This window comes from Vombatus ursinus, unplaced genomic scaffold, assembly GCF_900497805.2.
Source record: "Vombatus ursinus unplaced genomic scaffold, bare-nosed wombat genome assembly UNPS02014808.1, whole genome shotgun sequence".
NCBI classification, from domain to species: Eukaryota; Metazoa; Chordata; class Mammalia; order Diprotodontia; family Vombatidae; genus Vombatus; species Vombatus ursinus.
In genome coordinates, this window is record NW_020954586.1 from 1,687,378 (window position 1) to 1,713,299 (window position 25,922).

At 41.5% G+C, this 25,922-nt stretch overlaps 1 protein-coding gene and 1 pseudogene across 1 annotated transcript; one reads left to right on the forward strand and one right to left on the reverse strand.

Annotated features, from left to right (window-relative positions):
* Nucleotides 1-1,615: 1,615 nt before the first annotated feature.
* Nucleotides 1,616-25,600, forward strand: LOC114052567 (zinc finger protein 260-like). Its single transcript, XM_027875230.1, has 7 exons — nucleotides 1,616-1,635; nucleotides 1,828-1,919; nucleotides 4,704-4,830; nucleotides 16,436-16,528; nucleotides 23,121-23,743; nucleotides 24,164-24,982; nucleotides 25,067-25,600. The coding sequence occupies exons 1-7, from the start codon at nucleotides 1,620-1,622 to the stop codon at nucleotides 25,388-25,390; spliced, it is 2,094 nt and encodes a 697-aa protein (XP_027731031.1). The 5' UTR covers nucleotides 1,616-1,619; the 3' UTR covers nucleotides 25,391-25,600.
* LOC114052559 lies at nucleotides 13,538-16,217 on the reverse strand (annotated as a pseudogene).
* Nucleotides 25,601-25,922: the final 322 nt, after the last annotated feature.

The window sequence follows — 25,922 nt, forward strand, 5'->3', positions numbered from 1 at the left end:
CTCCTCCAGCTCCCGCCTACTTGAGGGGGCGAGGAACGGTGAGTGAGTGAGTGCGCCTGCGCCAGTTGTCAGTGCCACTGTTCCCGGACCCCTGCTACACCAAGCTGGGATGGGGGAGGAGGAACAGTGAATGAGTAGGTCAGTGCGCAGGCGCGTTCCTCTGGTCTAAGCCGACACCACCTCGCTCCCCAGGACCAAACGCCAGTGGTGAGGAAGACATTGCGCATGCGCGTCGGTGGAGCGGGCGGGAGTGTGGGTGTGTGTATCTGAGAGTGTACCCAGGTGTGAGAACTAGGGTACGTGTGCTTTGGGGGTTGGCACTTTGGTGTGGGCGCGTGTGCCTGAGAGTGTGTGTGTGTGTGTGTGTGTGTGTGTGTGTGTGTGTGTACAGGTCAATATCCACGTGTAAGTGTCAGTGCAAATGAGTGTGGGTGAAGTGCTAGTGTTCTGTGAGTGTGTCGGTTCACGTGTGGGTGTGTGCAGGTGGAAGTGTGAGTGTGCATGAAGTGCTAGTGTACTGTGTAACTGTGTAAGTTCAGGGCTCTGTATGTGTCTGTGTGTGTGTGTGTGCAAGTCAGTGTGCCCATAGAAGTGTGGGTATGAATGAATGTGGGGAAACATCTATGCTTCTGTGTGTGTAAGTGTGCAGGTTCAGGGGTGTGTGTGTACCAGTGGAAGTGTGAGTGTGAATGGGTGTGGGTGAAGTACTAGCGCTCTGTGTAAATGTGCAGGTTCAGGGGTGTGTGTGTGTGTGTGTGTGTGCAGGTCAGTGTGCCCATAGAAGTGTGAGTGTGAATGAGTGTGGTGAGGTGTTCAGGAGTGTGTGTGGTGGGGGAGGGCTTATCCCCTCTCCCCCACCTTTGTGTGTGCCTGTCTGGCAGGCACGGTGCCCTCTCATGGCAGTAGCAGCCTTGGGTCCTAAGTTGGTTTCAGGCATGGGGGTCCCACAGTGACGTTAATTGGCTGGATGAATCCGGATCGAATGAATGAAACTCCCGAGGAGCCCCTGTGTGTGTCCAGGGTCTGGGGCTGCCTCCAGCCCTGAACTACACTGTGTGACCAGGCTTTCCCTTCTCTGGCCTGTGGAGCTCCCAGTCCCATGCCCAGCTGTGAACACAGATCTCCCCAGTCCAGGACTCCTAGTTACCGTGATCTCCCTGAGAACTGCCAGCCACAGTGGCCTCCCCCGGCCCCACTTTCCTGGAAGGTGCAGGTGGTACAGGTTATGTAGCCCGAGCATAGGCCCCTAACCCAGGAAAAGCCTCCTGCCTGAGCCCTTTCCCCAGAGCCCCAGGGCAGCCCCTGCCACTGCTGGGGGGGTTCAGTGAGGGACTCCTGCCCATCCTGCCCAGGGAAGGGAGGGGTTACTGTGGAAGACTTGGCCTGAAGGCCTGGGCAGAGAGGTGAGCATTACAGACGTGTTGGGGGATTGGCCAGCACCCCAGGGGACCATGGGGACAATTACAGCAGCCAATACAACTCATGTCTTCTCCTGTCCTCTCTGCTAATTTGTACATGCCTTTATCTGCTTCAGATTCACTGTCACCAGCAAGCCATCCAATCAATCAGTTAGTCAATCAGCAGTCATTTCCTCAAGATCATGTCTGCACCAACCCCAAATGAGAGGATGGGGAAGTATGTGGAGGGCTCAGGTGAAGTTGGTTTGAATTTCTGGTGCATGTTCATCTGGGTTTGGCAGCTTAGGAAGAGGGGCAGGTCAGGCGGATGGAGGGTCAAGAAAGTTCATCTCCGGTGGAAGGTTTGAGGGAGATGAGGGTGCGGCTGGGGGCTTTGCTGGGTCTCCCTCATGGCTGCTTTCTCCTCCAGCTCAGCTTTGTGAAGGAGCAGCTCTTCACACGGATCTGAGGATCGAGGCTGAGGAAAGAATGATGTCTGGGAGCCCGATGGCCAGGAGTGCTGTGAGTTCTCTTTTCTGCCCCATTTCAGGCCGTGTCTTCTCAGGGATCATTTCTCCCTCGAATGTTCGGTGGTCTCCATTTGCCCACGTCCCATCTCAGCTCCTCAGGCTCAGTCACTCTGGTGCAGAAGCCTCTGGCTGCTCTGACCAATGGCCTAGAGAAGGCAGCTGCATCAAACTGGAATGTCTCCATCATAGGAATTAGGAGGTTTAGAACTAATGTACACAATTCCAAAAGCAGTTGTCGTTATGATCATTGTATTGAGTGAAGGACAGAAGTTAAGCATTAAAAATGGATCAGCAAATTTGACTAGGTGACCTGAAAGTCCTTTCTAACTCAAGATTTTTTTTTTCCTACAATTCAACAAACTTGTTTTTAAGTTCTTACTATGTTCCAGACCCTGGACACACCTAAATAAAAATTAAACTGTCCCTTCTTCCAAAGACCTTGCATTTTGTTGAGGGATGCATATGTACCCAGATTAAGCAAGGGCTATGCTGGACTGCACTCTAACTGCCTCGCTGATCATTGCATTTTTTGTGTATTTACACTTCAGAAATGGCTAAAGTCAGGGCTTGATTTATTGTTTTGCTGGTTGTTTATACTTAAGAAAGTGTTAATAATGCAAATTAAACCAAAAGGTGTGTGCTATAACATTTCCCCCAAGAGATCCTGAGTAGTTTTTCTTAACATTTACCAGCAATACTCTTGTATTGCCCTGAAAACATCTCTTGAGCTCAGAGAATGAAGTCATCAGCAAACTAGAGGATAATGATAAGCACTACCACTACCATGATAATAATAGTGATGAAGATGATGATACCTGGCATTTACATAGCATTTTAAGGTTTGCAGAGTGCTTTCTAGCCATTGCCACACCCCTGGTGATCAGAGACCAGGGATAGAATGTAGTACCTGACAGAGTAGGGGGAGATGGGGGAGGGGGCATTTAGGAAAGGCAGAGGAAGAGAAGGACGATCCAGGAGAAGGAGCGGAGGATAGTACTTGGGGTTCTAGTGTGTGGTGGGCAGCTTGCAGGTGGGCAGACCAGATTGACAGGCCAGAGCAGGTGCCCCAGCATGGGATGTCATTCAGTGTGGGGATCTAGGTTTGAGAAGAAAAGATCTGGGGGACCCCAGTCCTCTCAGTGCATTGGAAGGACCGTCTTGAAGAAGAATTAATCGATGTATTTATTAGCTTCCCTGAAGGCGGAAACAGCAAAAGGGAAAAAAAAATGGTTGATGTGAAGGAAGACTTCCTGACCATTAGATGGTCATAATCGCTAGCAAGCTTTGGAGTGTGTTAAGGTTTGCACAGTGCTTTACCATGTTATCTCATTTGATCCTCGTGACAACCCTGGGAAGTAGGTGCTATTATTATCCTGACTGAGTAAACCGAGGCAAACCAAGGCAAAGTGACTTGCCCAGGGCCATGCGGCTGGTAAGTGTCAGAGGCTGGATTTGAACTCGGGTCTTCCTGATTCCAGGCCTGGTGCTTTGTGTACTGTAGTGCCACCATCCAGCTGCCTCAGGAAGTGTAGTTAATAAGTGGTATAATGACATGGAGAGGGGTGGAGTGCCCAGAATGACACTGCTGCTCTCCATACTCCAGAGAAGGTACCCTGCCATTGGAACTGGGGAGATAACGTAGCCTGTTACACATTTATGGGATGCTGTCTCTAATAAGTCTGTCCAGGATAAATTGATCATCATGGACGATGATAAATGTGAGGGTAGAAATAAGTAGTTGCAATGTGGTTTCTGTGTTAAGTTGTGTATCTAAAGAGTCAGATGAATGCTGATTCTGTCATGTGTTTGGGACTTTAGGAATAAGGTGGTGATTAGGGGTGATTATTTGTGAGAAGGAGCTTGAGCCATCTGGGAAGGCTATCTGTAGGTTACTGAAAGTCTAATCCAAAGTAAGGCGGACTTTAGGTGATGGAGTGCTTGGGCGATGGTACTGGGACCCCAATTCCATGACTGTGTTTCTCCCTAGCCTTAGAAACACTATCCCTGGCATTTTCTCCCCAGCCCAAGGACACTGTGCCTAGCAATTACTCATGAGTGGACCCCAGCAAGACCCTTATCTCTCTGCCTGGTGCAGTTACAAACAGCACCTGAAGGAATATAGTTTGAATTGGCTTTGCACTGGGTCATAAAGATATTCTTACCCACTGGACTATCTATACTACCGCCCTACCTTATTATCTACATCCTGGACTCCTCATTATCTGTATTCTAGACCTAAGACATATGTATACTCCCTATATCTATCTTGTCAAACAAGACATTGACTGGTGGCAGACTGGACAACTCTCAGTTACCCCTGACCACTAGTTAACTTAGTGATGTAGCTGGCCTAAAACCACACCTCCGTGTGGGCTTTTCTCCTAGTGAACTCTGGGTAAAACGCCTGCCCAGTAGATAGAAAAAGTGCATGTTCCTTTCAGAAGTGACCACTCCTTAGCCACTCCCTGATCCCACCCTGAATCACCTAGTTAGCATATTTGGCACATGTTTTATTGTATTTTATCCTATATAAACTTAAACTGCACCCCTCTGAGGTCGCAGGTTCCTTCAGAATCCTTGCCCACTGTATAGCATAACAATAAATCTTTGCCAGCTTGATTCCAAGAATGCTTGAGTCTGTGAATTCACTCCAGATGACCCTGTCTTGTACTTTGGTCTTTGAGGGGTCTCAATCTCTCAGACGGCAACAGTAGGTAGGTAGTAAAGAAATATTTGCAGGGATGATCGTGGCCCAGCAGGAATGTGTCTGATGCAGGCATCAGTGACCTTCAGGGACGTGGCCGTGGACTTCAGCCGAGAGGAGTGGAGCTGCCTGGATGCTACCCAGAGGGCCCTGTACAGGGACGTGATGTGGGAGACGTGCCAGAACCTGGTCTCCATAGGTGAGCACACCCTTCCCGCCTCAGTGTCTGTGTTCTGGGGAGCGTGGCAGGCGTCCTTGCTGCTGGCTGTGGGCAACCTGACATACCTGCTGGGTCTGAACTTCATTGTGGGGAGACTCTTGTCATTTATGGCCGTAGACAGAGTGTTTGTTCCTCCTTCTCAGGTGAAAGGTCTTGGCCTTCTTCAGATGGAAATCCCACAGCCTCCTTGTGCTGGCCCTTAGGCCACAGGCTCTGAGCTCCCCCTGCTCTCTGGTCAGACTCTTCTTAAGGTTTTGGAGTCGATTCCTCCAGGAAGCCTTCCTTGCCCCTCTTCTCACTGACTTTGACTGGCCCCTGTTCTGCGTGGATGGTCTCCATCTCTCTGTTGGAGGCCTCAGGAGGCAGGCAGGGGCCGTGCCTGCCTTAGCTAACCCTGGTTAAGTCTCTAGCAAGCAGGGAAGATGGGGCCCTGTTCAGGAAACTCCAGTGTCACCCCATGGCCTCTGGAGTCCTCCCTGGCCTGCCTGGCATGCCCGCCCACAGTGCCTCTTGCGGAACTCCTCTCAACTGCCTCCTCCCCAGAATTACTGTGAATTCATTTTCTTTTTAAAAATAAACTTTATTGGTTTGGTTTTTATGTCGCCAGATGTCCCCCGGTATCCCATCATCCCCAGAGCCCCTCTCCTCTCTTTGTGACTGGACCTTTGGTCTTCCGTGGCAGGCGCCCGTTGTAGCCATTGAGGGTCTTGTTTTCTTGGGTCTGTCCCTCCACCCCTACCCCTTGCCCTGGTTCAGAGAAGTCTTTCTTACTTCCTAGTAAGCCTCGTTCATTGTTCTTGTCCCTTTCTGCCTTTGCTGATGCGGCCCCTCCAGCATTTATCCCTCCCGAGTTTTGTCATCTGCCACCTTGCAGGGTCTGAGGTGAAGCCTCCAGCTTGTTTGAATGTGCATTTTTCTCATTATATGGTCGATAAGAGTTTGCAGTTCTTAATTTTGAGAACTGTTTATATCTTTTGACGAGTTTCTATTGGTGAATGGCTTTTGGTCTCATATATGTCTGTTTTGTATATATGTCTTGGATATGAGATGTGTTACAAAGATCTTTACCGTTCAACCTCATCGATACATGCATTAATTAATGCATTAATGCATTCGTTAATTTTGTGCAGAAGCTTTTCAGCTCCATGCTTAATTGCCCCAACCCTTTGTTGTCTGGTTAAGGACACATCTCCTGCCCGTTACTGCAAAAGACGTATGATGTCTTTCTGTATTTTTATTGTACTGGCTGTAATGTTGCCTTTCTCTCTGAAGGTCGTAGTTGCGTAGGGGGATTCACAGGGACTGAGTGGGAAGAGGACCTTAGGGACCGTCAGTCAACATGTGGTCTGGACTGCAGTTTCTTAAACTGATTTTGACAGGTAGAGCGGTTTGCATTCCTTGCCTAAATGTAGCTGACACAACTGATATTGACTGAGTCTGTAGGAACTTCCTGGTACATAGGTAGGTCAGTCACTTGTTAAACACGAAGTCATTTCTGTCAGCTGGGACTTAGCAATTGGTAAATCTTCACAGACACTAAAGTGTGCACTAAATTCTCAGCACCACATCGAAATTTCAAAGAAGTTGACTCAGTATCAAGGGCACAGAGATACTGCAAATAAATGTAAAAAGGCAAACAAGTTAATACATCCCTTATAGACCATAATGTAATAAAAATAGTAGTCAGTTCGGGGAACATACACAAAAGACAAAGACTCAAGTAGAGACTTAATGAAATCCTAAATAATGAGTAGGGCAAGGAACATATAATAGAAACAATGAATAATTATGTGAAAGAAAATGATAATGATGAAACAATATACCAGAAATTTGGGATACAGCTAAAGCAATCCTCAGGGGGAAATTATATATCCAAAAACATACGTTAATGAAACAGAAAAGGAGACGATTAATGAATTGAATGTGCATTTAGAAAATTAGGAAGTCAGCAAATAAAGTGAAAATAAATATCAAAGAGGAAATTTTTAAAATTAGAAGAGAAATAAATTGGAAACTGAAAGGGCAATTCAAATGATAACTAAAACTAAAAGCTAATCATTTGAAAAGACTAACAAAATTGATAAACCTTTAGCCAACCTAGTCATTTATTTTCTTTGTATTTTCTTTGTACTTATATATCTTTATCTCAAAAGAATATTAGTTCTTTATGGGCATCAATTTGTGCATTTTTTTTTGTTTGCATGCCTCATGCTTAGGACAGTGCATTACACATAATAGTGATCAGTTGGCCTAAATGAATGCCTATTGATTGAAAGACCTGGATCTCAATTGAAATAAAAGAATGGTCTTTTTTCAAAAATATTTATTTTTACTAATATTTAATCTCTTCCTCCCCATTGAACAATTTAAAAAGTCAAAACAAAACAAGTTTTATAATAGATGTGCATAATCCAGCCAAACCGATGCCCACATTGGCCATGTCCAGAACTGTCTCGTCTGACACGTTAAGCCTGGAGGGTGAGGATGGCGCTTTTTGTCTTCATTCTGCTGGATTCATGCTGTATCATCGCATCAGTCAGAGTTCTGAAGTCTCTCAGAGTTGTTTTTCTTCACAGCAGTTTTATTGTCATTGTATAAATTAGCCTAGTTCTTTTTTTTTTTTTAGGTTATATATGTGCAGTTATGCAAAACACTTCCATAGTAGACATGCTGTGAAAAACTAATTCTATTTCCCTTAATCTTATCCCACCCCCCCATTTATTCTGTTCTTTCTTTTGACCCTGTCCCTCCTCAGAAGTATTTGCTTCTGATTACCCCCTTTCCCAATCTGCCCTTCTATCATCCCCCTACCCTCTTGTCCCCTTCCCCCCGATTTTCCTGTAGGATAAGACAGGTTTCCATACCCAATTGAGTGTGTATGTTTTCCCTCCTTAAGTCAAATCCTATGAGAATAAGATTCACTCATTCCCTCTCACCTTCCCCCATTTCCCCTCCACTGTAAGAAACTTTTCTTTTTTTTTGTGAGATAACTTACCCTGTTCTACCGCTCCCTTTCTCCTTCTCCTAATATAATCCTTTCTCACCCCTTAATTTTATTCTCTAGATATTATCCCTTCATCTTCAACTCACCCTGTGCCCTCTATCTATCTATCTATATCTATATATACATACATATAATTTTTTTCCTTCCAACTACCCTAATACTGACAAAGGTCTCATGAGTTACAAATATAATTTTTCCATGCAGGAATGTAAACAGTTCAACCTTATTAAGTCTCTTATGATTTTCTCTTTCCTGTTTATCTCTTCATGTTCCACTTGAGTCTTGTATTTGAAAATCAAATTTTCTATTCAGCTCTGGTCTTTTCATCAAGAATGCTTGAAAGTCCTCTATTTCACTGAATAACCATTTTTTCCCCTGTAGGATTATACTCAGTTTTGCTGGGTAGGTGATTCTTGGTTGCAATCCTATCTCCTTTGCCCTCCGGAATATTCTGTTCCATGCCCCGCGGTCCCTTAGCTAAATCTTGTGTTATCCTCATTGTGTTTCCACAATACTTGAATTGATTCTTTCTGGCTGCTTGTAATATTTTCTCCTTGACCTGGGAACTCTGGAATTTGGCTACAATATTCTAGGAGTTTTCCTTTGGGGATTTCTTTCAGGAGGAGATCAGTGGATTCTTTCCATTTCTATTTTGCCTTCTGGTTCTAAAATATCAGGGCAGTTTTCCTTGATAATTTCTTGAAAGATGATGTCTAGGCTCTGTTTTTGATCATGGCTTTCAGATAGTCCAATAATTTTTACATTCTCTCTCCTGGATCTATTTTCCAGGTCAGTTGTTTTTCCAATGAGATATTTCACATTGTTTCTAATTTTTCCTTCTTTTGGATTTGTTTTACAGTATCTTGATTTCTCATAAAGTCACTAGCTTCCAATTACTCTATTCTAATTTTTAAGGAAGTATTTTCTTCAGTAATCTTTTGTACTTCCTTTTCCATTTGTCCAATTTTGCTTTTTAGGGCATTCTTCTCCTCATTGGCTTTTTGGATCTCTTTTGTCGTTTGGGTTAGGCTATTTTTTAAGGTGTTATTTTCTTCAGTATTTTTATGGGTCTCCTTTAGCAAGCTATTGACTTGTTTTGCATGATTTTCTTGCATCCCTCTCAGTTTTTCCTCTACTTCTCTTACTTGCCTCTCAAAATCCCTTTTGAGCTTTTCCAAGGCCTGGGACTGATTCATATTTTTCTAAGAGGCTTTGGATGTAGGAGCTTTGACTTTGTTGTCTTCTTCTGGTTGTATGTTTTGATCATCTTTGTCACCAAAGTAAGATAATATAGTCTGACTCTTTTTGCTCTGCTTACTCATGATCCCAGCCAATTATTTGAGTTTTAAATTCTTTGTTAAGGTAAAATTCTGCTTCCAATGTGGAGAATATACTGTCCCAAGCTTCAGGGGTTTGTACAGCTGTTTTCAGAGATACTTCTAGGGACCTGAAAATTTTCAGTTCTTCCAAGGTAGTATGATAAGGGGTGAGGTGTTTCCTCTCCACAGCCACTACAAGCTCTACCACGTCAGCGCTCCTCCTCCCCCCAGGACCACCCCTTAGAACTGTGACCCAGATCCATGCACAGGTAAAGCAAGAGATTCCTGCCTCAGCACTGGCAAAGAGATCCCTGCAATCCCCCTCTGATCAGCCACTTGATTCCCCCTCAGTCTGTGGGCCAGAAGCTCAGGAAACAGCTGCGGCCCCGGGCCGCGCTCAAGACTTGTGGCTGAGACCTAGCTCCTCTCTCATCGCAGTCACAGACTTTTCCCACTGACCTTCCAAGTTGTCTTTGGCGTTCGTGGGTTGAGAAGTCTGGAAACCTCCACAGCTACCCGTGATTCAGTCCTCTGAGGCCTGCTCCAGGTTCACTGTGGCCTGTGTGCCCACACCGCACTGTGCTCCTCTGCCCGCCTGGCACGATACACCTTTCTGATCAACCATCCAGGTTATCTTGGGCTGGAAATTTGTTTCACTCTGTCTTTTTGTGGGTTCTGCTGCTTTAGAATTTGTTTAGAGCCATTTTTATAGGTATTTGGAGGAGTTTGGGGGGAGAGCTCAAGCAAGTCACTGCTTTCCCTCAGCCCTAAATTATCCTAGTTCTGTTCACTTCACTCTGCATCAACTTATTCTTCAAAAATTGTCCATTTTGTTGTTTCTTGTTGCCCAATTACGTTTACATATCATAATGTGTTACAGAATGGTCTCAATCTCTTAGCATGGAGTTGGGGAGTCAACTGATTTTCTTTCTTAGCCTAATTTAGATTTTTGATCTCTACTCAAAAGGATCCATCCACGACCAGCCGTCTTGTGTGACTCTGTTCTATTGGTTTGCCACAGATGATCCACCCCATATGCCTGAGGCCTTCATCTCTTTCTCCTGATATTGTTGTAGGGCCAGTGGAGAGCTCAGGATGACATATTGTCCCTCACTATTGCCACATGACCTCCTCATATTCCGTTTCCATTATATGTTTCCTTAATGATGTCTTTTATTTCTGTTCTTTGAAGTTTCTCATTGGTTATTTATCAGCTCTTGTTCAGACCCACTGGGATCTCCTATTCATTGCCCTCTGTATGATATTCACTTTTTTTAAAGATAGTTGTCAACATTCATTTTTTATAAGATTTTGAGTTCCAAATTTTTCTCCCTCCTTTCCCTTCCCCCTCCCCAAGACAGCAAGCAATCTGATATAGGTTATCTATGTGCAAACATGTTAAACATATTTCCGCATTAGTCATGTTGTGAAAAAAGAAACAGAACAAAAGGGAAAAAAACCCAAAAGAAACAAAACAAAGAACATGAAAATAGTACGCTTCGATCAGCATTTAGACTCCACCAGTTCTTTCTCTGGAGATGTGGACAGCGTTTTCCACCGTGAGTTTTTTAGAATTGTCTTGTATCACTATGTTGCTGAGAAGAGCTAAGCCTGTCACAGTTGTATGATATTCACTTTTAACGAAGAGATCTGTAAGCATCCAGGAGTTTGGCCCCATCATTCACAACCAAGGCCAGGTAGATGAACAGTGACCTTTGCTCTGATTACGACTTGGACAGACAGCTTCTAGGCTTTGTCTGCTAGTGTGTGTATCTGGACCAGTGCATATAGATGCCCAGGGAATTAGACCTTGAATTGTGACCTCTGCTCCTGTGGAATACAAGAGGATGCTTCCGATGCTTGCTACTAGCCTCTGTGCTTTCCGAGTTGCCTGCTTTTTTTTTTTTTTAAAGCAATATGAAACTTTTTAATAAAGACCACAAAATAGCCAAAGACTCACTCTTTGAAAGGACAGGTATTTACATTATTTGCCAACTTTGGAAAGCCTTAGTATGTACCATGAACCTGATAGGAAACACTGCAAAGATTTCATGTGTGCTTAAGGGCAAAAACAAGTCACGAGCCCTGTGTGAACTCTGCAGTGAGAGAGCACATTCCTGTATTCTATCAGCCAAGCTTTGGAAAGGCTTCTTAGGCTGGTTCTACCCCCTCCCCACATGCATCCTTCAGACACAACTCATGGAGAGTTGTTTGACAAGAGCCTATTCCATTTGAAATGGAATGCTGCTATACTCTTACTACTCAAATTGACCCAAAATAACACTGAACAAAGCGTCCGGTCAGGTGTTTTTGGATGGACAGGTGACATCTCAGTTTGATGTCAAAAAATGTTGCTAGTTAAAGGACTGAAAAAAATTCACAAAGACCAGCAGAATACAATTGAAAACTGCCTCAAGCTCTGTAGCTCCTCATTTGCTATGGTCTTGTTTTCTCCTTAGTGATGAGTTTTGGCACTTTCATGTAAATCCATGAGCAGAACATGTTCATCACTTTTCTGTAAATGCATTATTCAAGAGTGGTCATTTTTTTTCCCCTTAACTATCCAAAACTGAATTGAAGAAAAAGTGAAAGGACAAGTTTATGGGTATGTGTGTATACATATACATACACACACATACCTATATACACATATAAAGGTTATAGTATATATATGTGCAGAGGTTATATATATGCACACATATACATATATGTATACATATATTTTTAAAAAATCCTTAACCTACAGGTAAATAGAATAAAATGTAATTTTTTAAGTGAATGTGGCTTCTGTGAATTGCATGCAAGAGATATTCTTTTAGTAATCTGTGGCATGATGCTGACACAGATGTGGCAGTTGGAGAGCTGGCCTGAGTGCCCTGAGACTGGCATAACCACAGCTTGGCTTGAGGATCTGGCTTGAGCTTGAGAAGGTGCCCAAGCTACAAGAACTTCAGAAAAACCAGGCTAGATGCACAGGACCCAAGGCGAATAGGGATGGAAAAGCCTCCCTTTCCTCTCTGGAGACCTAGCTCCGTTTTGCTGGGTTGTGCTTTGTTTGCTGGCCTGGTAAGCCACGAAGCTCCATCTTTGATTTGGGAAGGGCACATGACAAGATCAGAAAGCCTGATTTGGACCTGTATCTGTTTTTAACCTTTAAACAGGTTAATGATGGCAAATGATAAAATTCTTTAAAGCAGGGATATTAAAGCCAATATTTGATTATTTTAAGGCTCCCCTCCTTAGAAACAATTTTTTTAAGATAAAAATTTTTATTGGAGAAAAATAGAGACAGAGGGAGGAAAAGTGACCCAAAATTTACCTGACTCAGAAAGAACTATCTAAAAAATTTATTTATAATTTACAATAATTTTTTTAATTAAAATTTTTTTTTATTTTTAGGCTGTTGGGGTTAAGTGACTTGCCCAGGGTCACACAGCTAATAAGTGTCAAGCGTTTAGTCTGAGGTCGGAGTTGAACTCAGGTCCTCCTAACTTCAGGGCTGGTGCTGTATCCACTGCACCACCTAGCTGCCCCTATTTTAGGACTTTTCAGGAATTAGAATAAGAATGGGAGAAAATGTTTGCCTTCAAATGGAAAGGGGTTCTGGGCTGCTTTCAGAAACCTTAGGTCAGAAAGAGGCCTTCCCTGTGCCAGGAGGCCAGCCTGGCTGGCGCTTGCAGTGCCAACGTCATTCACAGCCAAGATGCAGGCTTGTTTCGCAGAATTGTGATTCTTGAAAGCGTTACCTGTTTGATATCCAGGAGTGGCTGCGCCTAAAACTTAAAGATGCTTTCTCCATGTAAGATCTGTTTTAAAAAGCATCTTTTCAGTGAAACTCAACGTCATGTAGCAGAGGTTAATAGTTAGTTCTCTTTGCAAAGGAAAGCACAAAGCATAGGTGAGTAACCAAAACTCAGGGTGCTTTTTCTCTCGATCCATCCATCTAGGATTCTGTACGGTATGTCGCGTTTGCTCGCGCGTTAAGTGTCCTGGACAAAGCCTCCTGTACACAACTCACATTTTGCCTCCTAGTCATAGGACAGAAAGGAATCCATGCACACCCCCACGCCCCCTATACCCTCCACTTCCCAATCAACCACAGGGACCTTTCACAGACCTCAAATCAAGTGAAGCATGAAAGAATGTTAAGAATTTGTCATCCTCAACTGCACGTGCAAAGGGTTCAACAGCATTCTCCTTTAATGTAAACCATGCTCTTTACATGGGCACATAACCACTGAAAAAGTGGCTTTCATTCATTCACTCATAAGTCGTAGGAAAAAAGTCCATTGATTGGAACAATAGGCTAGTTTATCTAACTGGCGACTGTGTATGATCTAGCAAGGGCTCAAAGATGGATGCTTTAGGCAACATAGCTGTACTGGTTTGGGTTCTCTTTGTCTCTTTCCATATAGTCCCTGTCGATTAAGGATTCTATTCTCTTCTTGAGATCACTGGGCGTAACTGGGAACCTCACTAATTGTATGCTTCTGAAATAAGCAGATTGTGGTCTAGAGCCTTCCTTATCTTCGTGATTCTCACAATTGCAGCATCAATGTGGTATTGTCGGTCCTGAAAGATCGTTTCTGTAGTGCTTGCTTGTTCCTCTACTGTTTCTTTCATCTGGATTTGATTGATTTTTATCCTGAAGAGCTCGTGTCTGAAGTCATGATTGCAAGTAAATTTATCACCATCTTCCACATCTTTGCCCTTTGGGATTTTTGTCAGAACTCTAGCTTTGCCACAGGCTAATGACTGAAGTGTTCTCCTCAATTCTCCATCCTCCATTCCTGTAGCTTTCTTGATATCTTCTACACTGAATTCTTCACCGTCATTAAATGTTAGCAACACCAGCATTTGGAAAAGACAGACCTGGAGTTCCTTTTTCCCCTCTTTAAATTCTGCCTTTAGTACACAGTGTCCTAGGGTTGATTGCCACTGAAGCTTCCTCCCACTGTGTTTACCTAAGTAAAAAGTCTTGAAAAGTTCCTGGAGTCTTACCAGCTCAGCTGGTAAGTGAACCTCCACAGGCACGTAGGTTGGCCAGTGACCCATCGTCAGGATATTCACAGTTAGTTCAATGCTAACAGGAAGGTGTTGGTTTTGCACATACTGTTTGAACTGAACTGTGATATCTTTGGATAGCTCCGTGCCTTTGAACGTTCCTTCCAGTTTGCTGGTGAACACGGCTCCACATTCATGCTTTAGTTTGGAAAGCATTGATTTTTCAGCATCTGCCGATGCACTCTTTCCAAACAACAGTCTTTTGACTAAACCCTTCTTATAAAAGGCTTCAAAGACATCTTTCCCATAAATGAACCGAAATATAGCCATGATCTTGTCCAACATTTTCTCCAGTCCTTCCTCTGTGGCGTCTCTGTCATGTGCGCGGAGCTTTGAGTCCACGTACTTTGCTGTGAGTTCAGCAGGCTTATTTGGCCTTTTGTTAATGAAGGTTTCAAATGCTTCTTTCGCGGCATTGACAAATCTTTCATTTTTCATGAAGCTGACTTCGATAATATAGTCAATTTTATCTTTAAAATCCAGCAATTCCTGCACCATGGTCTTATCTTTTTCAGGATTAATGACGATAGTGCTGCCAAATGCCTTGATGTATTCAGTCCAGTGCTGCAAGAGAAGTGGAATTCCGTTGCATACCCTACTGAACAGCTGATAGAGTAGAGACAAATTGTGAGTCTGATTTTCGTCCAGAAGGTGACTTAAGCCTTTCTGAAGGATGGCTGTTAAGTGCTCACCTAAAAGTTGCTTTTCTACGGTAGCAATTAGTGGCTTCTGCGTACTCAGATCTAGATAGGTGATCAGTCTGTCTTCTTCTTCTTCTAGACGTTTGTTGACATGATGAAAGTATTGAGAAACCTCTCTTTCTTGCATTAAACGCCAACCCTCTGCTGCGTATAGCTGGTTGGTTTCTTCCAAAAATTTCTGTTCAAAAGAATCTTGATAAATCTGCAAGTCGGAAAGCATACTCAGAAGGCTTCGAAGCAAACTTCTATCAATTGCGTCACCATTCCTTTCCCTCTCAATCAAAAGAAGAATGCCTTCTATAGTCTTGTTCTGGACTTTTTGATCACTAATTATGTGGGTCCTAAATAATTCTAGACCCATGTCCCAAATAGAAAGCAGCATTGAATTATGAAGAACATATGTTCTATCCAGGAACAAAAAAATGCTCCTAATCATGGACATTTGTCTGCAGTGATTATGCCAGCATTTATCTATCTTCTTTAGGAACAGAACACCGTCCAGTGAATCCTCTCGGAATTGGTGAATTTGGGATCTGATGTGCTCTTCACAAATCTGTCTTAGCTGTTTGTATAAGTTTGCAGAGACCCTATAGGAGCAGAGGCTTTCCACAGCCTGATAGAGTTCTTCTAGATTGTATGTGATCGAAGTGCTGTTCTGAATGGCTGCCACAGCTTCTTTGAGTTTCTGCCATATTTCATCTGTATAGTTTTCCGGCATAGGTTTGTCTTTAAAGTTCCTGATCACCAGTTTCTTGGCTGATCCTGGTTTGCTGTTGGTGAAGCTAGTGGTAGTAGTGGGGGCTTTGGTCAGCTCATTTGCTTGGTGCCCTTTAGCCATGGATGAGATTAATAAGTTTTTGTTTTTAAGTTCCTGCTGCTGAGATACAGCAAGGCCAGGTGCAGAAGAAGATGCCTGTTCCTCGGCCATCTTCACATCAAGTCCTATAACATCCAAGGAGTCTTCCAAGTGTAGTTTCTTCTGGAGGTGGTGATGGTTGGGGGCAGCAACTGAGAACCCTGGGCAGGAGACTGTAGAAAAGGCTGGAGCAGAGTTCTTGGGAGGGAGTGGAGGAGGGGAGAACCAGGAAGAAGGGATGCAATCAAGGTCTTCTTTTTTGTTGCTGCTGCTGTTTAACTTTCTATTCTTGGAACAGGAGCCGAAGGTGGCCAAGGTAGGGCTGGTGTGTCATGACCATCAGTGGCAGGCCTGACCTCCTGGGGAGGAGGAGCAGCCGCCGCAGCTGGGGGCTTGGGGGATGAGAAACCTGTTGGGAACATGAAATTGCCGGTGTCAGTAGGCTAGGAAACATGGAGTCCTTTGGGTGGGTGAAAAAGAAAAGGTGGAAAAGCAACCCATCCAGGCCCGAATGGGGGGCTGGGCAGGGAGAGGCAGGGATGTAGGGAAGGGAGCGACCCGGTCAGTCAGTCTGCTTCTTTATGAGTAGAGTGAAATCCTGATTGCTCTCCTTGGCTCTCATTGCTTTCCACGCGTGCAGGGATTCCTGTTTCCAGACTGGATGTGATCTCCCTGTTGGCGAAACAAGAGGCACGGTGGACAACAGAAGATGTCCCCAGGGGAACCTCGCCAGGTGAGTGAGTACGAAGCGGGTCAGGGGGCATCACTGCAGGCAGCCCCTTCCTGCACCCTCTGGGGCACCTCAGCTTTTACTGTGTGTTACAGTATTGCTTTCCAAAATGATTGTGCCGTTCTATAGCTTTAGCATTTGGGCAAAATCATGACTCTTTCTCCACGGAGTCCCTGCCATTATATTTCACAACTTTCTTTTGAATTGAATGGATTTGACAGATCTTAGAGATGTTTTCATATGCCTTTTTACAATTTTGGGAGAGTAAATACAATTTTTCCTACAGCCATTGTTTTTTGTGTTGCCTTTAAAAAATTCTTCACATCTTTTTAAAGATCTTTTTGAATTAATTAAATGTAAAAAAGATTTTTTACATCACCTTCATTTTCTTTTTCTTTTAAATTTTTATTTTTTGTTATTCTGAGCTTGATAAACATTACCAAACATGAACATTTCCATATGCAAAGAACAGACTAACAGGATTGCATATGAAACTGTCAATCTATTTCCATCATGTCTCCTTTTAAAAATATATATAATAAATTCAACACTTTAACCCCAAAGGTGTTGTGCTTATTTGTCTCCCTTTGAATCTCTTTTCTGTGCATTATTTTAAATGCTTTATTGATGTACTTTTCTCCCTCCTCCCACTTATTTTTGGCATTAACCTCTGATCATGCCCTCTGAAACCCTCTTTCATAACAACCATCATCTAGCAAAATACGTTCATGCATTAACCATGGCCAACAATGTAGATGCCATTCTGCATTCTTTACATCATCATTTTCAAATATGTCTTCCACCTCTTCCTTATGTGGAAGTCATCTAATGTCACAAAGAATAAAAATTGAGGGAAGGGAGGTTATTTCTAGAAAACGGACACATTAGTGTGTCTCACAGAGCCCTCAGGGCTCCACACATGCAGCCCCTCTCCATCGCAAAGAAAGGAGGCTAGGACATTTTTATCTCTCTGCTTCAGGGCTAAGCTTGGCATTAGATTTATCTAATATCCAGTGTGGGTTTTATTTGTTATTATTTTTCTCATTTAAATTGTTGTAGTCATTGAATATTTTGTTTTCCTGGTTCTGCCTATTTCTCTTTGCAACAGTTCGGGTGTTTTCCCATGATTCTCTGAATTTTTCACCTTTATTGTTTTGTGGTGCAGTGTCATGCCATTCCCCTTGTATACTGTGGTTTTTTTTTAGCTGTTCTCTCCCCAGTCACTGGGCATTAACTTCGCTTCACATTCTTTGGTACTACCAAAAATGCTGTTATGAATGTTCTAGTAGCTCAATTCAAATCCTTCTCCATAATGGAAGCAATATTTCTGTTATACTTTGTGTCAATTCCATATACATTTTGAGCATCATTAAAAAAATTTGTATTTCTTTAGTTTTTACATTACCCACATTTTCCACTATATCTCACTGTATTACCCCTCCCAAAGTACAAAGAAGAAGAGAAAAGTTTTTTTGGTAATACTAGACATCCTATCAAAATAGTCTGATTATATGTCTCTAGTATATATGTGGAAAGCATATGATTATGAATCACATAAAAGCAAATATGCAGAATTTATTAATATGTATATATATATATATATATATATATTTGTTTAGATAGTTACTTACATAATCCATCCCCATGGTGGAAGTGGGGCAGAGGGTATCTTTCAAATCCCTCTTTTGGGATCAAGCTTGGTCATTATAGTATTTCATCATTCAGTTTATGTTCTGTTATGGTACAGGTTCTCTTTCCATTTTCACATTTGCGTATGTTAATTTCCTAGTTCCACTTACTTCATTTTGCATCATTGCGTAGAAGTCTTTCCATGCTTCTCTGTATTCACCTTGTTCATTGTTTCTGCTGCACGCTCACATGGATGTCCCTTATTTTAATACCATTATAAGATTTTTTTTCAGGCTTTTCATTAGTTTTGGGGTTTTATTATAAATTTTAATTTAATTTACATGGCCAGATATTGATATTTAGAAATATTGAAAGAGCAGAAAATAAGAAAAGTGCATGTGCAAGGTAGAAAGCCAGACTACTAGATGGTACATAACTATCCCTGGGCCTGTGAACTACTTGGTATTTGTTAATGCTACTCCCAGAATTGAATTAAAACCTGTCTCGTCCACCCCGCCATTCATCTTTTCGTGTTGTTGTCGCCTTTTTTTTGCCTGCTCGCCTGTGTGTGAAGCATCAGTTTGTTGCTGTTTCTGTTTCTCCGTATGGCCACAGGCAGTGAATATGCTGCTCTTTCAGCTCATCTTCCCTTTCTCTGCACCGTGACCTAGATGTCTTCCAAGCTGTCTTTTGATTCTCCATTTTCACCCTTTGGCTGAATGATATTCCATTACAGTCATATATTATAATCACCCCTTCCCCAGTTTCTGGACATCAAGTATATTGCTTTCGTTTTGTTTTGTTTTGTTTACTATGCCCAGTAATGGTGCTAGGAATGTTTTTGTATGGATAAATCTTTTAATTCCTAGGATAATAGATCTTGAGTTGGAAGGGATTTCTGAGACCCTCTATTGCAACCTTCTCATTTTACAGTTGAGTAAACTGAGATCCAGGGAAGTTAAGTGATTTATCCAAGGCCATACAATTGGTGTCAGGGGTGGGATTGGAACCCAATTCCTCTCACTCAAGAGTCAGTATTCTTTCTACTAAACTATTCCACTAAACTCCATTCTTGTCAGTATATCATTTTTTGGTAAGATACATTGATGATAAACATTTTCCCTCAGTCTTTTTTTTCTTGGTTATTCTAAAAATAGTTATATTTTTATATAATTAAATATTTGTCATTATTTTCTAATGTCTTTTATTCCCAAATAGATAAGAATATTCTTACCTCTCCACAGTTGTGTTCTATACCTGTCATTTTCTTTAGCTATGTATCACCTGAACCACCCACTGCCACCCTTAGACCTGTACAAAACTACCTCACACACTACACACTTATTAGATCATAATCCTTTCCAAACTATAGCACAGAAGCCCCCACTAGTGTGTTTATTTTTACTAGTTAGCCTCAGGCAACACTTAGCTCACAGTAAAGGCATGTCAGGAAATATGACAGTAATATTAGTTACAACAGAATTCCCTCCCTCTCTCACATTTGGATATAATACTTCCATAAATACACACAGTTTTCCTTGGAAGAATGGATTTGCCTAGGGATCACTTTTGTGGAATGTTCGTATGAGAGAACCATGGTACCTGTACTGATGTTCTTTCAAGCTGCAAACATTTGTCTTCAGCCAGAAAACATGCCTCCAGGAGCATCTCATGTTTCCAGTAATGTAGTGCTATAAATCTCTTCTGGTGATATCATCCGGTTTCTTTCTGCTGAGTCTGCTTCTGTCTCTGCTCTTCGATCTCCATTGCTGGCCATCATTCTGTCTTAATTTTATTGTGTTTCAGCTATTTCAGTAACAGTATAAACTCTGTCGACAATCCATAGAAGGATGTGGTGTATAGTAAGACTTTCCCCTACAGAGCCATAGTTAAGTCAGTGAGCTCTTTTACACAGACACCTCTGCCATCTACTAGGTGGTCCCATGTTCCAGAAGCCCATCTTTTCAGCCAGATCTTTTGTTCAGTGACTGGTTTCAACTACCTCTTATCATCATTTCCCTCTCTTTTATATAAATCCCAAGAGTTGGACTGGTTGTAGAAGAGGTCAGGGCTTTTGACCTTTATCTCTATATCCTCCAGGCCACAGATCACATCCAGATCTGTCTTTTCTCCATAGATTTACAGTTTTTAAATTTTACCTTTCATATATACTTATAATTATTTTTATCCAGTTTTTTCATTTTCACATAATCAGATTTTTCCACAATTCCTTTACTTGAAAAGATTTTACATATATACACATATATATACATATGTGTGTGTGTATGTGTGTATATATACCAACTCTCTATAATTGAGATTTACATCACTTTAGACATCAGAGAATCATAAAAATTCAGAGTTGGGCAGGATCTTTGGTGCCCATATTGTCCAACGCACACTTGATGAAGAACACAGTCTATAACCTAGCTGACGAATGGCCATCCAGATTGTTCTTGAAGACCCCAGGTGAAAAAAAACCCTGTACTTCCCTGGGGCATTCCATTCCATTTTGGAAAGCTCTAATTATTGGGAAGTCTGTGTGCTTATTTGCCAGTTTTACCCTTTTCTCCTAATTCTGTCCTTTGATTTTAAGCAGACTAAGTTTAATACCCCTTGTGTATGACAACCCCTCAGATAATTGAAAACAGGTTTTAAATCCCCCATGAATCTTCTGCAAAAGACAACATAGTTAATAGCGAGCTGGTCTGAGAACACAAACATATTGGATGCAAGTCTAGCCTCTGACACACACTAGCTGTATAGCCCTGGGCAAAGTGTTTAATTTGTTAGTGCATTAGGCTACTCTCACTGGGATCTTCTCACACAGATGAAATTATATGTCCAGTGTGTGAGGGGAGGCTGGGAGGGGTGTCTTCTGCTGGCTAAATATCCCCCATTCCTTTAATTGAACATTGTTTGGAATCCAAGACCATTCATCTTATAATGTAGCATCAGACACTGAACATAGTAGTATAGATGTGGTCTGATCAAGAGAGGGCTTTGATTTTTCCCATTCTGTACTTTCTTCTTCACTTAAGGCAGCGTGAGACAATATTAGATGTATTGGCTGCCATGACAGTGCTTTACTTGAGCTTCCAGGTCACTAAAAATTTGGTTGTTCATTAGTCACGTCCAACCCTTTGTGACCCCATTTGGGGTTTTCTTGGCAAAGATCCTGGACTGATTTGCCATTTTCTTTTCCATCTCATTTTACATATGAGGAAATTGAGGCAAATAGAGTGAAGTGACTTGCCCAGGGTCACACAGCTAATTAGTGTGTGAGGCCAGATTTGAACTCAGGAGGATGAGTCTTCCTGATGCCAGCTGGCACTCTATCCATTATGCCACCTGGCTGACCTCACTAAAAAATCCCTGGATTTTTTCTTTTTTAAGATGAATTACTATCTAGCTACACCTCCCCTGTTTTTTACTTGCAGAAATGAGTTTCTGAACTCAAATATGAACAGTTCACATTTATGTCCATTATACATTCATTACGTTTAACACGCTGGTTTAGTCTGTTGGTTTTAACAGTGGTTTAGATCTGAATCCTCCCTATCATTTGGGTGCATGGATGGATATCCTTGCCGGTTTGTGAATTACTTTGGCTTATCATACATGTTTTTAAGTCACTGATTAAAACAGAATGGTGTTTTTTAAAATGGTGATTCCTTATTTCATTACATAATGATGTCATTAACACCTTTTCACAATTTGTCATATCTAAATATTTTGTCATTTTTTTGTTTTGTCATTTCTTATTTTTGTAAAAAAACCTCATCCAAGTTACATTATTTTATTTGATATATCATGCCCTTTTTGGGTGCTTTTAAGATCATCTTATGATTACATTATTGCTGATTAACAGTAATGGGTCTATATGAATTGAATTTGGGGTTCACCCCTGTTGCTAATCAATAAATTCTATGTTTAATCTGCCTTTCTGCCCATATTTTTGGAGTTTAAAGCAAATACACTTACTTAAATCTATTCATTTGAAAGTTAAGGGGCAGCTAGGTGGCGCAGTGGATAGAGCATCAGCCTTGAAGTCAGGAGGACCTGAGTTCAAATCTGGCCTCAGACCAAAACACTTGACACTTACTAGCTGTGTGACCCTTGGCAAGTCACTTAACCCTAATTGCCTAAAAAAAAAAAAATTAAAAAAAAAAAAAGAAAGAAAGAAAAGATATCACCTGTGATACGTCACTGGTCCTCTCTTGAGAATAAAGGACAAACAACAACCACCCTCTGGAAAATGGATACAATTGTTTTCTTCACAATTTTGGGGATTCCCAATAAATCTTAAACTTTACCCAGTTAGCATCTTCCAGATATGTCAGTTTTGTCTGCATTTATTTCAATTTTAATACATTTCTAAATAAGCAATTCTCTGAGGTAGTTTTTCCTCCTGCTTTTGTAGATTTCCACTCTTTTATATTGCAGATTATTCCGCTTTTTACTGAGTATTCTTTTTAATGACCTATGTAAGTGTTCTCAGTGCCTTGCAATATAATGCATTTAGTCATGTCCAGTTGGGTGCTCTTTTATTATCACCTTATTTGTCTTTGGCATCATTTCCCCAAAACAGTAAATCTCTGATTTCCTTTAAGCCTCTGCTCAAGTACCAGCTTCTCCAGGAGGCCTTTCCCAGAGCCCCATCTGTTACTGTGTTCCCCTTCCATCTGCTACTCAGTATTTATCTTCTCTGTATCAATTTGTGTGTATGTCAGTCCCATTAGAATGTAAGCTGCTTGAGGGCAGGGATTAATTTTGTTTTTTATTTGTGGTCCCAGTGCCGGGCACATTACCTGGCACATAATAATCACTTAAATGTTTATTAATATTTTGTGTGATTGGTTCAAATTAAGCATCATTTTCTTCCATGAGATGGAAACTAAACTCTTCTAAAGAAGAGTCAGTACTGCAATCAGTGCCTAATTACTTTTTAAAACATTTCTTTTAGATTCCTTTAGTGAGGAGACCAGGTTTGAACCCAAAGTTTCAAGTCTGATGCAGGCCATTTGCCTGGGAGCATCATTCAAGAAAAGACTGACAAAGAATTCAGTAGCCTGGCATTCCAAGATGAGAGAACCTGGGGCATGTAATGTTAATTTAGCAAAACAGGACAACCAGGAGGGACAGTCCAGAAAAATGACAATCACTTCCAGAACAACTTTTAATAATGTGAATGTACCTCACTATGATAAATTTGAGAAAAGTTTTAGTCTAGGGTCAAATTTTGTTCCCCCATGGAGAACTATGGGGAAAGGTCTCCATAAATACAAGACACCTAGAAGATGCTTCAGGGGTTTTCCTTATTTAATTACAAGTAATAGATTCTTCTTCCAGAAGGACCTTTGTAAGTATACCAAATGCAAGAAGCCCTTCAATTACCACTCAGACTTAATTAAATTTCATAAAATACATGCTGGAGGAAGGCTACATGAACCCAATGAATGTGAAAAAGCATTTGGCAAAAGATCAAATCATATTGGACATCAGAGAATTCATAATGAAGAGAAACATTACAAATGTAATAAATATGGGAAATTCTTCAGAGACAGAAAAGGCTTGATTAAACATAATGTTATTCATATTAGAAAGAAATCTTTTGCACATAATCAAAGTGAGAAAGCCATCAATGAAAAGGGACAGGTTAATACACCACAGAAAACTCACAATGAAGAAAAACTCTTTAAATGTAATGAATGTGGGAAAGCTTTCAGCCGGAGGGGAAACCTAATGAGTCATCAGAGTGCTCATACTAGAAAGAAACCCTTTGCTTGTAGTACATGTGGAAAAACTTTTAGCCATAGGGGAAGCCTAATGAGTCATCAGAGTGTCCATGTTGGAGACAAACCTTTTGCGTGTAGTACATGTGGAAAGGTCTTCGGCCAAATGAGACACCTTATTATACATAGGAGAAATCATAGTGGAAGGAAACCCTTTGTCTGTAGTGAATGTGGAAAAGCCTTCATCAGGAGAGGGCACCTTATTACACATCAGAGAATCCATACTGGAGAAAAACCCTTTGCCTGTAATGAATGTGGGAAAAAGTTCAGTGAGAGGAGAAATCTTATTACCCATCAGAGAATTCATACTGGAGAAAAGCCTTTTGTTTGTAATGAATGTGGAACAGGCTTCCGACAAAGAATAAGCCTCATTATACATCAGAGAACTCATACTGGTGAGAAACCTTTTTCATGTAATGAATGTGGGAAAGGCTTCAGACAGAGTGGACACCTTACTACACATCAGAGAATTCATACTGGACAGAAACCCTTTAAATGCAGTGAATGTGAGAAAACCTTCAGTGAGAGGAGAACTCTTATTACCCATCAGAGAATGCATACTGGAGAGAAACCCTTTATATGTAATGAATGTGGGAAAACCTTTACCCAAAGGGCAAGCCTTATTACTCATCAGAGGACTCATACTGGAGCCAAGCGCTTTGAATGTAATGAATGTGGGAAAGCTTTCTTCAGGAGGGGACACCTTATTACACATCAAAGAATTCATACTGGAGAGAAACCCTTTGCATGTAATGAATGTGGGAAAACTTTCAGTGAGAGGAGAAACCTTATTACTCATCAAAGAACACATACTGGAGAGAAACCTTTTACGTGTAATGAATGTGAGAAAACCTTTACCCAAAGGGCAAGCCTTATTAGCCATCAGAGAAATCATACTGGAGAGAAACCCTTTGCATGTAATGAATGTGGGAAGACTTTCAGTGAGAGGAGAAACCTTATTACCCATCAAAGAGCTCATACTGGCGAGAAACCCTTTACATGTAATGAATGTGAGAAAACCTTTACTCAAAGGGCAAGCCTTATCAGCCATCAGAGAACTCATACTGGAGAGAAACTATTTCCATGTAATGAATGTGGGAAATCATTTACCCAAAAGGCAAGCCTTATTACTCATCAGAAAACTCATACTGGAGAGAAACCCTTTGCATGTAATGAATGTGGGAAATCATTTACTCGAAGAGCAAACCTTATTATCCATCAGAGGACCCATACCAGAGGAAAACCTTTTCAATGTAATGAATGTGAAAAAAGCTTCAACCAGAGAAAACATCTTATTGCACATGAGAGTATTCATACTGAAGAGAAACATTTTGAATGTAACGAATGTGGGAAAGCCTTCAGTGGGAGGGGATGCCTTATTAGGCATCAGAGAAATCATACTGGAGTGAAATGTACTGAAGATGATAAATACAAAGAGTAGCATAAAATGATTCAATGTCAATATGTCCAGTGAATTACTCCAGATGTTCTTTAGTTCTACACTGTTTAACATTGTTATCAATCACTTAGCTGTCATGCTTATCAAATTTGCAGATGACTTGAAGCTGGAAACCATAGTTAAACACTGTATGACAGTCAGTGTGAAAAAAGATCTTGAGGCTAGGATTTGGGGCTGAAATATGAAATTCAATAGAGATAAATGTAAATAAAGACTAAAAGTTCTAACTGGAAAGAAAAGGCAAAACGAATCAACTTCACAAGTCAGTTAAAAAAAAAAACATTTATTAATGTTTTACTTTACTATGTACTAGGCATTATGGTACAAAGAAAAAAATTTCCTGACACCAAGGAGCTCACATTTTAATGGAAGAGACAACATGTAAATAATTACGTACACACAAGATATACACTACAGAATTGAAAGGTAATCTTAGAAATGAAGGTACTAGTAACTGGGACAACAAGGAAAGTCTTCCTCCAGAAGGTGGGATTTGGGCCCAGTCTTGGAGGAA

Excerpts from the sequence above, each read along its gene's own strand:
- LOC114052567 (XM_027875230.1), top strand. Across the intron at positions 4,831-16,435 it reads CCAGAACCTGGTCTCCATAG|GGATTCCTGTTTCCAGACTG; the intron begins GTGAGCACACCC and ends CCACGCGTGCAG. Across the intron at positions 24,983-25,066 it reads AGAAAACCTTTACTCAAAGG|GCAAGCCTTATTACTCATCA; the intron begins GCAAGCCTTATC and ends TTTACCCAAAAG.